General features: G+C 44.1%; 1 protein-coding gene across 1 annotated transcript; it reads right to left on the bottom strand.

The window, feature by feature from the left end:
* CHCT1 (CHD1 helical C-terminal domain containing 1) lies at positions 1 to 17691 on the bottom strand. The gene is made up of 7 exons (XM_054208256.1): positions 17649 to 17691; positions 17412 to 17473; positions 6329 to 6457; positions 5112 to 5287; positions 4479 to 4578; positions 1224 to 1538; positions 1 to 156 (listed from the first exon to the last, which is right to left on the bottom strand). The coding sequence occupies exons 1-7, from the start codon at positions 17689 to 17691 to the stop codon at positions 1 to 3; spliced, it is 981 nt and encodes a 326-aa protein (XP_054064231.1).
* Between the last annotated feature and the right edge of the window lie 429 nt (positions 17692 to 18120).

The raw sequence follows: 18120 nt of genomic DNA, 5'->3' as shown, positions 1-18120 counted from the left end.
TTAATTTTGCTTGGGTTGTAGCTTGTTGCTATGACGCTGCAAGTATTTCAGTATTTTGTGGCTTTGGGAAACCATGGAGACTGCTTTTTGTTCAGGTGATGGTACTGTATTAATTGATTTCTGTCTTTCTGTTGACCTCTGAAGTTGTCTGGGAACCTTAAAAACAACAAAAAAACCCCCACAAAGTAAATGGAAGGCATAAGTCCCCTGAGAAGCTGTCTCCTACGGAAGCTGATACTGGTGTGCCCAGGCTGTCCTCTGGAGACTTACTGGGTGAACTCTGCATATGGTTCAACCCCACAAAGGTGTTGTCACCAGAAATATATAGGAACACCAGGCTGCTTGTGTCAGCTCTCCACCCAGGTTCTCAAGCAACCATCAATCCCAAACCCTTGCTATGTTCATTACATTTCAATTGCACTAATTTTTAGTATTTCACGCAATTTGTGTCTCTGGTGCATTTATCTGCGTAAGAATTGATTGGGTGGTATTTTCCTCATTCTTGCAGGGGAGCAGACGAGCGGAGGAGGATCGCCTGGAGCCGCGCAGCCGGCAGGTTAGTGTGGGACTCCTACTCAGCCTCCCGGATCATGCTGTCTAGCTAGCTCTTGTTTTTTGACTTTTAGTTTATCAATTTGGATTTTAAGTGCTCCCTCAGAGCTGTAACATACCAGATTGGACTTTTTTAGAGGTAAATAGAGAGACTGGGGAGAAAAGAGATGAAAAGCAAGATGGTTATGAGTGCATGAGCACTCCCACAGGACATGTGATTGCATTTTAGCAGCTTGAAAATAGGCTTATGTGGGACAAATCCTCCTTCTGCAGGCAGACCGTGGCACCTGTCTGTGGCAAAGCCGATCTCATCAGCAATTGCTTCTAATGTCCCTTTCTCATTCCTCCTTCGGGGTTTGCATCTGCCGGAGTTCTGGCTGGAGTAAACAGGCTGACAGTGACTCTGGTTACCAAACACGCCTGCTACAGGTTGGTCTGCATTTTTGCTCCAGAAGACAAGCGTGTGTGGCTTTGCTAGGGTGGGCCCAAAGGCAAACCCCAGCTATGTTTTAAGCATCCAGATTGCTATGTAAAGGCACACTAATTAATGCCAACTGACGTGGGCCAACAAAGGGATGTCTTCTCCTTCCTTACTACTGCCTTATGCTATAGTAGTTTCTCTTGCTGCTGTGTTTCCTACTCCCATGTCTCTTTTGAGACAGCAGTTCTACCTGCTCAACTCCTCTAGCTCCACCACTGATCACGTCTTCACCTGCTGATCCTTTTGCAGAAATGCCAAGTGTAGGTGGCTCTACTTGAGCAGGAAAAGGCTTCTCCTGCTTGGTGACAACATGACACTGGCTATGCGAGTGCTGCTGCTGGGCAGTGACTTTGTGGGTGTGTTGGTGGTGACTGGGTCTTTGACCTGGGTGCTCCTGCAGGTCTCTTGTATCTCTGCAGAGACCCCAAATGATGTAAAGCTGCTGCATTTTTTCTTCTTTGAGTCCTGGATGGGAATCTGGGTTTTCTGAAGGACAGCATAATTGCTTTAAAAAAAAAAGGAGAAAAACAAAACAAAACAAAAACAAAAAAACCTTTTAAAGATATTTATATGAACAAACACCACACACTGACTCATGCTTGGGCAATAACTCTTGCTTAACCATGGTCCTGTTGGGTGGCAGCAGCAATGAGCTGAGAAATGACTGTACTGTCTGCACGAATCCTCGCCCCGCGAAGTGTTTGTTCCTCGCAGTTGAGATCTGAGGCTCCATCCCACCCAGTCCTGCTGGCCTCTGCAAAGCCATGACTTCTGTACTGTCTCTGTTCCCCTGCACTGATGCCCAGCTCACCAAGCCCAGTCTGCCCAAGCACCTAAAAATCTGTGTTTTAAAGCAAGAATCCTTCTCAGCACACTGGTGAGAGGCTGACTATTTCTCAGGTTCTATTTCTCTTTGGGGAGACAGTTGGTAGCCGATGGTGCTGGCTGGTGGCAGCATTTGAACCAAGGCGCAGGGGTGTGTAATGGGACATGGGTGCTGCTCAGCCCCTCTGCCCCGGGTTGGGGGGTGCTGTGGATGGGTGTGCGCTGCCACTGGATGTCACTGTCGCTTTATGGCACTCTGTGTACTGGGAGGATGGCTTGGGACGGCGATGGGTCCCTGCACTGAACATCCAAAGGGTGGTGGGATGGTACCATGGAGCTGGATGGAGCCTGTGCTGTGCATCCTTCTGGGCAGTCCCAGAGAAAAATAAATTTTTGTGTTGCCAGTGGTCATGCTGTTTCACTTTTTTTTTTTTAAACTTCCTGAGGATCAGTCCGGAATCCTTATTTCTTTACTCTCTTAGACTGAGATACGGGGCTGATTTCTATAGCTTTCGGCAGTGTACCGGGAGCCAGCAGATTGAAAAGGAAAATGATGCTCTGTTCTAGCTCTAAGCTGAGAAGTGGATCTGGTCTGATATTTTCAGTAAGTCTAAAAACAGAGAGTTTGGACCAGTGTTTAAATTCAAATGTGTTTTGGGTTTTTTAATTAAAAAACCCAAAAAGACCTAAAAGCCCAAATGGGAGGGAAGTGGATGTAGATCCCTAATTTTAAGATGACTGATGAGCAAAGCTAGCGGGTGGCTGCTTGCTAGCCTCTCTCTTTTAACAAAACTCACAAAATTGTAAAATTACCATGCTGACAACCTCAGTCGCTTACTAATTACATATTGATTCTGTATTTTTATGCTCACTCATCTAAATAACGAGGCATTTCCAAATAATCTATTTCTGTTGCGCCCAGCCTGCCGTTTCCCCCCCCTCCCTGGATCCACAGCCTGTTGTTTATGCTCTAGCAGGGAGCTGACTGCTGTTCCCTTCCCACAAAGGGCAAAGATGCCTATTTTTCTCCCACTTGTCTTGCATCACAAAAGGCATTTGTCAACCGTTACATAATGGCAGAATTTGTCGCTTCTTCTGTCGGCCTTTTTGGAGGCAGCCTTGTCCCCAGCGCAGCCATAGGCTGGCAGGCTCTTGCTGGCTGCAGGTTGTGCACGCTCCCCGCGCACGCCGGTGCATCCCGATAGCGCACGATGCAGTGTGTGACTAATGCTTGTCACCCACCATTTGGTTTTTTCCTTTTTTTTTTTTTTTCTTCTTTGGAAAGGAAGATGTGGAATTGTGTGGTTTTTTGGTTTTTATGCAGGGGAGCAAAAGGACGGGAAGGTGTTTGCGGGGCTTATTTGCTTTTTAGCACTTGTGCCGAGGTGGGAATGGGAAGCTACCCTCAGCCGTGTGCCCTGTGGGGAGCAGCGGGCCTTGTCCTTAGCCGAGACTGTGTCCTGGGCTCGGCCAAGCCTCCAAGAAGGGCTGTGCTGGAAACGGAGCTTGATTCACCCTCTGCAGCGCTCACGAATTTAAGGGAGCAAGAATGCCTGTCGCCGCCTGCCTCTCAGGGCTGCCAGTTGTTGTTGTTTTTTTTTTTTTTAATATTTCCCAATTAATCTCAGGCGTCTCACGCTAGCAACAGGAATTTGTTTGGGGTGTTTTTTTCTTTTCAATAGGTTTGATTTCCTCATTGTTGGAATATCTTTTTTAGAGTCTTATAAATAAATGGTTTTGCTTCCCCATAAACCAAAAGCAAAAACCGCGTGGCTGGCTTCCCTGCGTCTCCCTAACTGGAAAGGAGAGCGCTGTTTACCTGCGGCCCCAAACTTATTTATGGCCTTATCACTGCCAGCTATCAGATGACCACAGCTCCCTTTTTAACGTGAAGCAAGCAGTGTTCCAGTAATCCAACAAGGTCTCACGTCTTGCCTGCCTCTGTTTTCTAATTTACTCAAAACAATTTCCTAGTTGACTCTTTTTTTTTTTTGAAATAAATTGTAGATCTGTTTTTAATTTCTTTTTAATAAACTTCTTAAAGTATGCGTTTCTTGTGGACCTTTGAACTTCCTGGTATATACTCAGCCTTTGCTCAGGAGATATGTTTATGGTTGGCTGCGAGCGTGCTTAAATGGGTTAACCCTTTGGAGTCAGTGCTCTTGGGAAAATATTCATTTGGTTTCTTTGTGTAGCTGATGCCCAGGCACAGAAATGAGTTTTGGCGAATTTGGCTTTACCTGAACTAGTTGTTTGTTTCAAAGTTTAACTCTTATATCATCAGATGAAACTATGGATCAGATTTTGTGTGTTAAGCACGGCTGGAAACATGGGATCAGCAAACATCTCCAAAAATTGTAAATCACGGTGCTGCGGACGCAAGCTCAGCTTCCCAAGAGCTAGGCAAGGAAAGCTGCATTGGCTGCGATAGCTCATGCCTGCATTATGGTAGGAACTGGCAGTATCTGCAGGATTCATGGCCTGTCGATAAACAGGCTTCTCGGTAGCAGGTTTCTCCTTTGACATGGATCAATCCAAGTAAGCTGCATAGTATAGCTATCCCCTTAAAGTTAGTACAGCAGAAATACCTTATGGGGTATTAACTTTCCTGTTTGCTTACCAGAAACTTATCCATTTGGTTGTTCTTGAGGTACATATACAGCTTCTGCAGCTGCTTTGCATCCATCTCTGAGAAGAGGGAGACAAACCGCCACAACCTCCTTGGAAAGACAGACACACAGATTGTGCATGTGGGTACAAACTTCATCCTCTTTCTCGTTCTGCTCCCTAGTTCTGGCTTGGTGAGTGTAACTACTGACATACCCTTTGCAGAGTTTGTTTTGTTTTGTTTTCCCCTGCCCTTCCCCGCCCCCCCCCCCCCCGCCGGATCTTACAGACTTTTAAAGAATTGCTCTTCCCTAAGCATGGGAAGGGTTATCTGTTAACTCAAGTAACCAATTTACTTGCAAATGGATGTTGATGATGGGCAGCACATCAAAATTGGCCTTGTGCTGGATAGGACTAGGTACCACATAGCCTCTGCTACAACTTCCTGCAAGACCTGTGAGTATTTCGCAGTTAGAGCAAACTAGGCAAATCTCCTGTAGATACCCAACATGACTTCCAGTGCCTGTAAATGTCAGGCCAAAGTACATGTGTCTATGCCCACATGGAGCAGCAGGGGCAGGAGCCTGTCATGCTGGGAGCATCACCGGCACGGTACCACTGGTGCTAGTTAAGCAGAGACCCTTACTTCTGCCAGTGCTTGACCTCTGAGGCTCTGCAGTACTGCTGGAGAAACAGATCGATGCGCTCCCCAATTATGGTCAAACTTTCCTTCGTGTACTTCAGTTTTCTCTCTGTGGGGACGTGCTGGGGCAAATGCAGTTTCCTAAGTGACTTCTTAAAGGGACTCAAAAGCTCCTTGCACTGCAAAGAAAAAGTGTTGGCATAGGTGTTCAGCACTTTAAATTCAGATCTCAGGCATTCCTTTTCATTAAATAAACTCATTAAATAGCTGGCTGGGAAAGCACTGAAATGTTTTCATAAGTGTCTCCTGCATGGACATGGGGGAGCTGATGTAGGTCTCCAGCAGGACCTCTGTTAGGTGCTCCCATAGCTCTGCAGGAGTCACTCCTGCACATCCCAAGGTTGGTGACACCCCAGGTGAAGCATGTCGAAGGTGACTTGAAAAGGGAATTGAGGGATTTCCAAGACTTGGGAATTCCTTTATACCTTTCACCTTGTAAGGTGAAAGGTATAAGTTTCAGGCTACAAAATAGCTGCTGTTCTGCAGGGAGGGGAAAGGGAACTGCTTTACTGCTTTTTCTCACGCTGCCTCTTCCTGTGGCCAAACCTGGGATGTGTTGCAAATGTTTGCACGTGATGCAGGAGCAAGCGCTGTGTCTAGATGCCCTCCCTTTTGTCTGTCTTTTTTTGTGTCTGTTACGCGCACTGGGCCGTGACTGGTGCTGTGTGTGTTATGCCATGATGCACCAGGAATGGGAAGGTCATATCCCACAGAGGGGGAGGATGGCGTGAGATGGAGTTTTGTGGCTGTGGTGTAAGTGATGCAGAGGAACCAAACCACTGAGGCCAAGGGCGTACATGGTGTCATGTGAAATGATAATGTAGCAGTACTTGTTTCAAAAAACTTTTTTTTCAAAAAACCCACTTTGTTTTCAAAAAACAGTGGATGTGAAATGTGATTGTTTTGTTGTTGTTTTGGTTTTTTTTGTGGTTTGGTGGTTTTTCTTTGTAAACTGAAAATGTGATGTCCAGATGGCCGGAAAAATGATGAGGCAAAAACCTTTCAGTTGTGAAAGAAAGCTACAGAATGAAGTGTCTTGTCCTGCTTAGTTGCTCCCTCTGCCAGATTCCTGGGTTTTATTCACTCCCTCTCTCTCTCAAATGTCTCCCTGAGAGATGCCACTGAGTGTTTCTACTGCTAAATTCTATTCAGTATCTCACAATTTTAAAGGTGTCCTGATCAAGGCCTTCTGCACAGCAGATGAGTGGGGTCTTGCATGGTGGAGAACTCTCACTGCCAGTTACAAAGGCTGCCTCCTTCGCTGTGCCAGCCAGATCATTCTTCGTGGTCTGCAAATTGCCAAAGCCATAGGTTAGTCTTCCAGTTCATGTAAATCTTGCATCCTCTCTAAAAAAACTGCCAAGGACAAACACTGTCCTAAGGCTCAGAAGCATTTCTCTTCCTGCCAAATCATTTCAGATTGGGTTTTCAGAGGTGCTTAATGAAGCTAGGTATTCAATTATAATTAAAAGTCCATAAGAATTAGGTGCCTACTTGAAGTCCCTTTTGGAAATCCTCCCTCTAATAAATTACAAGGTAAACAATGGCCACTCGTTCTTAATGGCATTAATCAAATATGGGCTGGCAGTCACTTGTTAAGTAGAAATATGTGGTTACAATGAGCCCATTGTAATACCACACTGCTCCATCCACAGCTTTTATTGATGGCAAAAGTATTGGGGCTGACCTGTTGCAAAGCCAGATTGAAAACAAAATCCTCAGCCACTGAACTTGCACCTCCCTGGGCCAGGGAGGGGGATATTTTCTCTTGCAAAGGGCAATGAATGTCTGTTTTCCCTGTGTCAACATTTGTGTAGGTAACTCATCCAGTCATCTTTTGGAAAACAACACTTATATAACTGACTTAAAGGCAACATAAGCTTGTGTTTTAAAACATGCTGAAGCGTGTAGGAAGAGCAGTCCTTTCCTCCCTGACATGCTCTGCTCCCTTGAAGATTACTGCTCTGCAAATCTGATCCCAAACCACATTTCAGAGGTGAAACTGAAGCTGGACTCTGCTTTGCTCTTTCTATGGGCTGATCTCCCTGCCCATGCTCACCTGGCTGTCCGTGCTGTCCCTGCTGCTGTCCCTTGCCCTGGGTCTGTCCAATTCCTTCTTAAAGCCCATCTCCTCCATGGGACACAGATCCCCACTCCCTCACTTGTGCCAGGTAGGGACGGAAAACTGACACAGACCTGTGTTTGGACCAAAACGTGCTGGAGTGACCAAGGTGACCAGGGTGCTTGGACACCGGTTCTGAGTTCCGCCAACCACGGAGACTGCTGTTGCCCTCTAGTCCCACAACACTGCTGCCCTCTGGGGCAGAGTCACCTCTCCCCATCAGTTTTGCCATTGATTCGTGGTCCTAAAGAAACAGGCAGAGAACCCTGGATTTTCCCCTTGCTGGCAGCGATCAGGATGCTCGATGCTGTCAAAGGCTCCCGTGGGCAATGGGAGGGAAATGCTTTGCCTTGCATCTATAGCAGTTTGATGGAGTGTCTGGGGCTCTTGGTTGGTGCTGGGTTTGCACCTGCAGCGAGTCCAGCACCTGTAACTGTGGATCGGTCCATATTATTTTGGCCTCTGAAGGAGGTGCAAAGTGCAGCTCTGAGTCACACACATGGCTGTGTGCACCATGTTGGCTATCTGCGAGTGTGGGTGCAGCTCCTGGTGTAAGCAATCACAATTTTCCACTATGGTTTGTCCCTCAGCGAGTTCAAGATGGGCCTTTTTCCAACTCTCTCACTAGACCTGCTGCACCATGCTGAGTGGAAGCACTGGCCTCGAGGCGGGGGCCAGAGAGTCTGGCTTACATAGGGCCGGGGATGATCTCCATAACAAAGGCAGTCCCATTTGATGGGGAACAGAGGTGCAACCAGGAGAAGGGACCTTGGGCTGCAACCTAGGTGTTTTTAAAGGAACTGGTTGGAGTTGAGGCCTCAATTCTCATCACGGTGTAATGGAAATTCAGGGTTACCTCCTTCACAGATGGAGGTGAAAGCCAACCACAGTGAGATCTCACTCTCCTGGGTAACATCTCTTTTAAAGCTCTTTTCTTTTTAGAAAGAATAAATTGCAGTTGCCAGGAAGAAATCTGAAAAGGCTTAGAATTAAAGAGACTTTGGTTTGGAAATCTACTTCAAGGCGAAATGCTTTCACAAAGAAAAATGTGTCAGGCTCCCATCATGCCCTGACCAGTCAGACAAGTGCAATTGTTTTGTTCTTTGGACAATTAGTATAATTGCTGCAGCTGTGATTCAGCTGTGCTCCTGTGCCAGGTCACTTCTGGCACTGGGAGTCATCTCAAGGGCTATACAAAGGCCCCCTCTCTTTGAGGTCCCCCAGGCATGGCTGTGCGGAGGGACCCACAGTGCTCTTGGCAGAAGTTTGAACGCTTTTGGTCAAGGGTTTCTCTGTGCAGCTGGTTTCTCGGCTGAGCACCTGCCGAGCCAAATGCCTGGTGCAGGTAGTAGCCTTGGGAAAGTACCTATTGATGGGTCTGGAAACAGAGACAGGTTATTCTTTTCAGGCTGTCTTAGGGAAGTCTGGCCTTTACCCATGGTTGAACTCGATAATGACAAAAATCCATTAAGACAAGCCCTCCCCTTAAGATGTTTGCGGCATTCTCCCTCCTGTGTCTGCTTTCTTCCTCCCCCACGTCTGAAATTTAGCTGTCAGTTCTCTGACGCAGGAGCCTTGCACAGGCTGGTGCTGAGCAGATGCAAAGACAATTATCTTCTAATACTTTGCACTTAGGTTTGTTTTGACCATCTGAGGTATATTATAACTTGTTTTGCCTATACTAGGATTTTACAGTACATTATGTGTTACTTAATACAAGGTAAGCTATGCAATGTGAAGCAGTGGTGATAGCACAGATAAGTGTACCTACACCATTTCAGCCTGGTTGTTGTGAGGACTATGTTAGAGGTGGTTTGGTTGAAGGGGATGTTGAAAATGTAGCTAGTTTCTCAATGTCTATTACCAACCGCCCTTTTGCTGTGTTTGCTGCCTGCAATTGTGACATCTGCCCCCAGTGCGGCAGGCAGCTCCTCTCCTTTTCACCTCTGAAGGTTTAAATCTAGAAGTTGCCAGCTTATGTCCTTGCCTCTCAAGTCAGGGTATTGAAGGGGAGTGTGTTGCTGGCTAGCAGGAGCACAAGAGAAAGGAAGCTGCCTCAGCACAAGCTTTCACACGCATTAACAGCTAGATTAAAAGCCATTTAGGAGCTCTAGGGACGGTTGTTAGCATAGGCATAACCCATATTTGCATGGCCGTATCTGTGTCCTTGTGAGATTACAGCTTCCATGGAGCATGTGACTACAACATGGAGAGGCTCTCTTGGCTTATCATGTGTACACTTCACTGTTTCAGAGGATGAAGAAGGCCTTGAGTTCCCCTTGAAAATCCCAGTCTTTGTTCTTCTACCTTTCTGTGTACACTGCACTCAGATCTCAGCCAAAACCACAAATACGTAAGCAGGATGTATAGATGGACTTCCTTGGCTTGTCTTCATCTGAGGATCTCGTCGTATTTAGGAGTTGTCCATTAACATGGTTTGCAGCAGAGCAGAGATCTTGTCTTCTATGGCATTACTCAGTACAGTAGCAGAGCAGGAGACTAGACAGTTGAGGCTGCAAAATGCCTTTTTTCTACTGTTGAACTGTACAATCATGTTCAAAGCTGTGCTCTGACCACTAAAGCTATAAACCTTCCCTGTCTCTTGAATTTTTTTGGTAGCACTGAGTCAGATCTCAGTTCATTTTGTTCATTGTGTAAGGTCTTGTGGACGAGTCTACTCCTGTGAGATCAGGCATGAGACATGCCTTTTGAGTCCTCAGAAGTCTTTGTTTGTATCCTGTCCCCTTGCCCCTCTGGAAGACATTAATTAATTTCTACTTTGAAGCGTATCATGTCAGAAGATGGAATAACCCAGACCACATCTATGTAAATTTATTGTATTATATTGCCTACTTAAGGGCAGGAATCCTTTGAAACAATGTTCTAATTGGATGGGGAAAAGTCGGGAGTACAAACAGATTATGCATCTCCTATTTCTCCCCGTGAAGCAAAGAGAGCTGATGTGCCAGTCAAACACACTGTACTGCAACACTGCACCTCAGGGAAAACTTTTCCTTTTCCCCTGACAGCTCTTTTGTGAATATTAATTTCTGCTACTTGAGTGCCTTGGTCTTCCAGGAGCTGTGCAAGTGCAAACATTAACCAAGTTTTCTAGTACAGCAGCTCTTCCAGTGCGAGACTAGGCATGTAGCCAAAAAGGAAACAGTTGTGAAGATGCTAGGTTTATGCTGCTGTTTGTTATTTGCTGTTTTAGGCAGATTTAGCCTGAATACCACGTGTGATGTGATGAGTCAGGTTGCATGTAATATACGCAGGCATCTGATGCAATATTTATTTACTGCTAGGTCACAGGGAAGGAGAGCTGATAAATGAAGATAAATATACAGGTATTTTACATTATACTTAAACCAACTGCCTGTACATGTGGTTTAGTTAAACATAAAACCCAAACATAATTGCTAGATGTATTGCAATGTAATACTAAAAAGGAATTGTAATGAGGAATGTTTTTCAGTAACTTGTTCTTACCAGGAGGGTGGTGAATGCTTCATTTGATGGGGTGATTAATGATACTCAGTGCAACTGCTCAGACTGTAGGGGCGGAGGCTTTGCTAATTAGATCTGGAAATTCCTTTCCTGGTGCTTAAGGATGATGAAAACTTTCACAGAGAACTGGAGACACATCTACTCCCTGCAGTTGGATGTCAATAAATACATATCAAGTTAATAAATCTTGTATTAGGGGAAGAGATCTGAAAGAGAATTTGGGCCTAGTTATTGTTTCTATGTGGCATTATTAGAGACATCTTAGATACCATAGGAATCCCTTTCTGGTAAGTGTTGGGAGTTGCTCATTTAATCGCCTGTTTTAACTAATGTGGTAAAGAAGCCAAACACAATTTGTGACCAGTGGTGTGTAGAAGCTGTAAATATATCTGTCCCTCTTTTATCCACTTCTTGTAAAATCTGATTGGGGTGTTCCAAGTATTCCCATACTGGAAGACACCACTACCCAAACCTTCCACGGTGCCCAAAGTGACTAACCTCATGTGCTAGACACCTCCTTGTCAATAGATGTATCTTCAGATGTTCCTACATTATTTTATGCTTCGACAGTTTTGTGTTTGTCTTCAGCTTTTCAGTGAGATGTTAGTGAACTTATTAATGGTGTTTGCTAATATCATATAACGATTTTTTTAAGCTGCTTGAAGTCCTCAGGAACTGAAAGAGCATTATCAGCTTCCTCCATACCTTGCAACTTGCAGCCTGTAGGAAACAGGATAGTTGAAGGCTTGCTTTCTTATTGGGCTTTGTAAGTTTTCAGTTTCTTATGCAAATTGAAATAGGCATTGTTAATGATATATTAATAAGCCCATCCCTTTGCTGCTGCTTATAAAATCAAATCTATAACAAGTTGGATACCTCTTAATATTGAAGATAATTTAAATTCTTTTGTTAATCTTTTGGATCATGTAATATAAACTGTGGTAGGTAATATCTGCCTTGTTCACTTCACTCTCCCTAACAAACTTGCCCACCATCTTAGTAACAAATAGAAGCAGCCTGGAAAATGATGAGACTGGTATGCCTGTGCCAAAAGGTCAGTTCTTCCTAGGGAATGTGGCAGGGGTTTGCACGGGATTAGCAAGATGTGCAGAGAGGCACGAAATGTATAAGCCAAATAGGAGCTCACAATGTAGAGGTAGGGCGCAAAAAAAAAAAAAGAAATGAGGGAGAGATGGGAGAACTAAGCACTGTTTGGGAGGGGAGAGAGGGCTTGAAATCAACAGCAAGGGAGAAAGGTGGGCATAACCAGGTGGGAAAGCCAGTTGCTCCAGGAGCCAGTGAATGAGCTCTCCTAGTCTCAAAATGGAAGAAAACAGCCTGAAGCAGAGAGAGAGGAAGACAACCTGGTAGATAAATGCCCATCAAGACAAGAATACCTTCAGGGAGGCTGTACAGAACTTGGTGATGCTTTTTGCAGTTATATACAAAGAAAATTAACTCCTGGGAAAACCCCTGCTGGTTCAGAGAGTGAAGTGCGAGCCCCCTTGTCCACAGCTCTCTGCTGGGGATATAAAGCGAGGAGTTTGCAGATCTCCTTCTGTGCGTGCCCTGTGCCCCACGTTCACAGCTCTGCCCTGGGCATGCTGCGAGCCCTTCTCAGAAAACAGCTGCGCTTCCATGAGGTTTTTCCTCTTTTTGCAATTGAGAGGAACAGAATAATAAAATAAATCATAAAATAATAAAAACTGTAGTGGAATAAAAAGGGATTTTCCTCTCTTTGCAACAGAGAAGTAAAATGTTAGGCCACCAGAAGGGGTTCTCCTGTTTTTTGTTCCCAGTCTTGAGGCTTTTTCTCTAAACAACTCAATGGGGAAAAACTTTTGCCATGTTGTATCTGTGCATATGAAGAGGATGGAAAATAACAACTGGTCGGAGCAGTTGGGGCTCAGAGCCAGGAGACCGCCTGCATCAGGTCTCTCCCCTCTCTGAGTCATGGCACCCGCAATTTCAAAGCCACCCTTTACGGCAGAGGCTCTCCAATCTGGATCTTCTTTCCGTCTTTTCCCTGCTCCTTTAGAAGATTTTGGTATCTGCCTCTAGTGATCTTGTTCTTTGCACAGGAGTGTCAGACTGGCTACTATTCCTAGTGCAATCAGTGCCGCTGGGCTGGCTGCCTGCTGGCATGAAGTGTGATGAGGCTTCAGGGCATGTGATGTGTGCCGGGGTTGCAAGGGGTAACGAAGTTCAGTCTCCTGGTAGGACTCAGGTCTCATCCCTCTGTTGTCACTGATGCCCTTTTCGTGCACATCCCTCCTTGCATTTCCTGTCTTTCCCCTGCTCCCATGCCTGTGCCTCATATCACCCTGCCCCACGCCTGACCCTGTATGAGAGAAGGGTGGCCAGTGCTTGGAGTATTTTTAAATTTCCACTTAACACTTATTTCGGTTCATGGATTTTTCCAGAGGAAGTCAGGTTTTGGGGGTATTTTTTTGTTGTTCATTTAACTTAAGAGAAAAAAAAAAAAAAGGAAAGAAAAAAGCAAAACCCAAGGAAATTCCCCTGCAACCTACAGAATGTAGTTATCAAGAGCAGTGGCTTCATTTCTCTTTCTTAAAGCATTGAACACCCTGTTATGCTTAAAATTATAAAAGCAAAAAAGGCCAGCCTTCTTTACGTGATGGGTTTCAGTCTCTTGTAATGATAGTGCAGTGGGGTAGCTGTAGTGAAATGTAGGCTGTGCTGAGATAGGCAGAAGGAAAAAAAAAAAAGCAGTGCATGCCATTTAATTTCTGCAATGTTCTGATTCCCTCCTACCAGCCTGAAAATGCTAAACATGATCCTTTGTCTGGCATATGGGGACTTGGAGAAGTGTTGCTAATTACTGCAGTTGTGCTATCTAGCTTAACCGGCTTAAATAATATATTAAGTGCTTTTATGATCTTTCACAACACGCTGGAATGCAGAGAGGTGCATTTTATGCTGTTTATACTTTATGGCAGGCATAACTTATATAACATTAATCTGCAGAAAAAAATTGGTTTTGATGATTTATTGCTTGTATAATTCACAGCCAGGGCTCTAGATGATAAGATCGTGTTGTGCTAGGTGCTATGCAGACGCAGGGCATGCATCTTTATCTCAGAAGGTGGAGTCTAATGGCAGGGAAGGAGGTTGTGGGTGGCTACAGGGAATGGTGGGGCCGAATGACTTGGGATGCCAGGCGAGGGTCTCAGGACACTGCTGGTCAAAGCACTGAGGATTCAGTGTATGTCTGATGGCAAAGGCCATCAGTGGGATCCCAAAGTGTGGGATCTGGAATAGGAAGTTATGATCTAACTTATTTAGGGAACATACCCATTGTTTTAATTAGCACTTAATATGAAATTAGGAATGGGTTACTAAGCATCATATCTAGAAGTGGGAGTATTCTAGGGTCTAGATTAGTGCTTATCCAGAAAAAGAAGAAAGGCATTATGTCTGCTCAAGAACCCTTTTTTTTTTACCCCTTCTTTTTTTTCTTTTTTTTTTTTTAGCAAAAATTCTGTTAGTCATCTGATTCTACCCAAATCCCCACATCTCTTGCCTCAAAATCTCAATTTTCTATTACCTGCTATTGTACCTAATGTCTAAACAAAATGTGAGAAGAGTATGCTGTGAACCTCTTGTTGATGGATCTAGTGTGATGAATAATTATGGAGCGTCTGAGCAATGCTAGCCAGAGGCTCAAAGAACCTGGTAAGACACGTGCTGGGGCGGGGGGGAGGGGGACATAAACCACAGAGGGAATTAGTGATAATGATGAAAAGATTGGCACATTCTGACCTATAATTTGGTTTAGTTTGACACAGCTCTCTGTAAAGTCGCAAGGGCTGTTAGAATATGCTAGTAATTAGCAGAATTTCACCTATTTGAAATTAAAGCATTGTGCAGGCTCTGCAGATTAGGGAAAAAAATGTAGGTTTTTGTCTGGTTTTGTTTGCTAGTAGCTTGAAAACAGGAAGGTGAGAAACTTGTGTCTAATCTTGAAGTATAATTTTGCAATTAAAAGACTGAGGAGAAAGTGTGATCCGAAGACCTTCAGTTTCCTAGCTGTGACATAAAATTAACAGCTATCTTCATTCTCATTCTGTTTTAATATTCCTGCAGAGGAGCAAGCAAAAAGAACTCCCTAGGCTGGCTTCAGCAAAATGGAGGAGCTGATACTTAGACAGTAACGGGCTGGGAGAGGAGTGATTTTTTTGGTATTAGCTGGCTAATGGTCACACAGTGCTTTGGATGCCATAAAGTAATAAATATCTAATGCTAAAAATTGAGAGATGCTCTCTGGGAGATACAAAACACTGTTTAAAGGTGTTTTTTGATTGGCTACATGGAAGATTTCAAGGTCATACAGGCACCAGCTTGCACGGATGCACGGCTGGTAGCTCATCGCTAAAACTAGCAGAATCTCAACTAGAAGGCTGTTAGCTAACTGTGTGGGTAAAAATGGAAGGATAAATTGAAACTACCTGAAAGTGGAAGAAACAGCCAGGAAGTGATAAGAGAAAGAGAAACGAGTGGAGAAACTCTTGTCTATCGTTGTGGTGTCCAAGTGCTGCATAACAACTTCAAATTGCTCCCTTCCTTGAATGTACCAATTTTCTTCAAGCTGCAACAATTTGGCAACCTCCAGCTCCTTGGAATTTGTCTTCTACTGCTAAGAATCTGCTCAAGAGTCTACTCAATATTCCAGGCCTAACTTTTAATATAGTAGCTGAAAGGAGCTGCTAGGCCAAAAGCTCATACGAGTAGCTGGCCTTCTAACCAAAGGGAGAGTCAATGCCAAAGGCTTCTATGGATCATTTAACAGTATGTTTTATATAATAAAAACACATGCAAATACTTAATATAGTAGGCAAAATTTTCATTAATGCCTAATGCCTTACCTTGCTGAATGGGTATGACCAATCCACAAAAATGGCAAGGCATAACGTTGAAGGAGTTATTTGTCCAGCAGCAACATGTTGTGTTTGGTTTTGAGAATCCACTGTAACACATCATCAGCCCCTGCGTGTTCAGCTGAAGTGACAGCTAAGCAATCTGGTCATCTACGTCCTGTTGTGGCTTATTGCTGTATTTAGGGGAATGAGGTGTGAGGTAGTGGTTTGAGCAGATGGCAAGCTGTTAGACTTTTTTTGTTGCCTTGTTGGCTTCAGCAGCAGCTCTTCATTGACTCTGGACAGATTGCAGGCATGATACTATCTTAGATAATGCTACTTGGTAAAGAACTTTAAAATCATTAATTACTATCAATAGCCATTTGACACCATAAAACAGAGGTCTGTTATTTTAATGTTATGGGTGTCATTTTGTTTGTGTGTGGTGTGTGGTTTTTTTGGTTGTTTTTTTTTTTTTTAACCCCTGTCTGTAGGGTGGCTGGAGTGTCCTTAACTCAAACAGGGAGGTGTAACTTTTGGATGATCCTCAGTGGCAGGGTGTCCATAGCAGCATAAAAATGTGTGCATGTGTTTGTATGCATACATGTTTGTGTATGCGGTTGTCCAGAGTTCTTTCACTATCTGTGTTGTGAAAGCACTGAACTGAGACATCAGTCTGTTGGCAAGGTCATGAAGGCTGGCAGGTTTCTCTATTTGAGGATGTCCTTTGTTTGTTCAGTGTTTGAATCATGTGAAACCTTAATTAGTGAATAAGATGCTTTGGCCTTCCCTTCCAAGATCTGAAATGGAATTAAGGGAAGTGCAAAGATGTGCCAAATGACGTGACAGTACTGGCTCCATGGTTTTTGTTTTACTCCGCTGCCCTGCTGTTTTGAGATGCGCTTTCCATTGTATCAGCTGCTGGCAAAACATTCATGAAGTTGTTACACGTTTTATGCTTTGGTATTGCTTTTTCTATCTACAACAATCAAACTGCTAAGATGTTGGAGACCCTGTGTGCAGCAGCTGTTGAGCTGAGAAGAAAGAAGCCCTTTCTTTGAAAGGGAAAGCTGCCCTGTTGTGCCACAGCGGTAAGCCACTGCCTGCTGTGCACCGGGTTTGCTGTTGCACTCTGGGGGCGATGCAAGCATCCTCTTTCTACAATGCTATTTGGACTTTTCTGAAATGGAGTAAATGTTAGTCAGTTCTTGCAAAGCCACTCCTTTCATTTGATCTGTTATTAATTTTTTGTACTTCCTCTTGTCACAACACTTTTTTTGCTGCTGAGGATGGAACTGCAGAGAAATCCTTTACTACCATTCCAAAAACACAGTGGTTTTCTGCCTACAAGAGAGTACAGAATTGCTTTTATCAAACATATTTCTTTTCCCATTGTTTCCTGATGACAGATACTACTCTTAATCTACAAAGAGACAACACTTTGAAATGGGAGATCTATGTTCCCATCAATTTTTGTTACGTTGATAAATCATAGCATGTCTCACTTTCTGAGTGACATGCTTCTGGATTTAGGTCTGCTTTTTTTTTGTATGTGACAGTTTTTCTTTTTCAGTGCTAGCAATAGACTTGCCAAAGCTCATCTTTTCCTTTAGCGTTCACTCCAGCAGACTGATTAATTCTATCACGCTTTTCCCCGTATATGGCATAATCAAACAGGTTGATAGAAAATCAGAAAGGACGTGATATTTACAAAAAATCCTAATGCCTTATACTTACCTTGTGACTTTCATTAGTTGTGGCACCTTGTTTCTTCTGGGTTGGAGGAATGTCAGCAAAATCTGCCAGGAAAAAAAAGGTTTTTTACTGTTCTTTGTGGGCCTCAAGTGTGATTGTATCACCCTTCCACGCACAGGGAAGCTTTACTTAAGGGAACATCAAGAGTGGAGAGTGCCTTATGGTGTTTTCTTCTGTGTGTTTCATAGGCAACTGCAGTAAAAGTAGGGGATCACTTACCCACAATCTTAAAATAGCTAAGAATGCGGGTGACGTACCTCATTTTCTTTGGTTGTGTAGATAATGCTATTAATAACATGAGCTGAAATTAAGTATTGAGTAGTAATATGAGCAGCAATTCTGAGTGGCTTTAAACATGTCATGAACTCCCTGAACAAAAACATCCAGAGGGAAGTGGCTTAGTAAAAATATTAATTAATTCTCTTGTAAAGGGGTGACAAGATTAAACAGAGGAAACCCACAGCCCCAATAAGGCCTGTGGGATACCTCCACTTCCCTTGCTGTCTTTTCCTGTAGAGGACTGGGAACGGTTGTCCAAACCCTTCTTCCCCTATCTGCTGCAACCTGATATACAGCTATGGTTTTTGCTACACGTGGGTGTGCACTGCAGGTCTCCTGTCGTTATTGCCTGCGTAGCAGTAGTTGTCACCTCCAGGCTGTAATGACACTAGAGCTCAGCCCTTTGGGGCAG

The sequence above is a fragment of the Rissa tridactyla genome, chromosome 7 (genome assembly GCF_028500815.1).
Source record: "Rissa tridactyla isolate bRisTri1 chromosome 7, bRisTri1.patW.cur.20221130, whole genome shotgun sequence".
Classification (NCBI taxonomy): Eukaryota; Metazoa; Chordata; class Aves; order Charadriiformes; family Laridae; genus Rissa; species Rissa tridactyla.
This window is presented reverse-complemented; position numbering and strand designations above follow the sequence as displayed.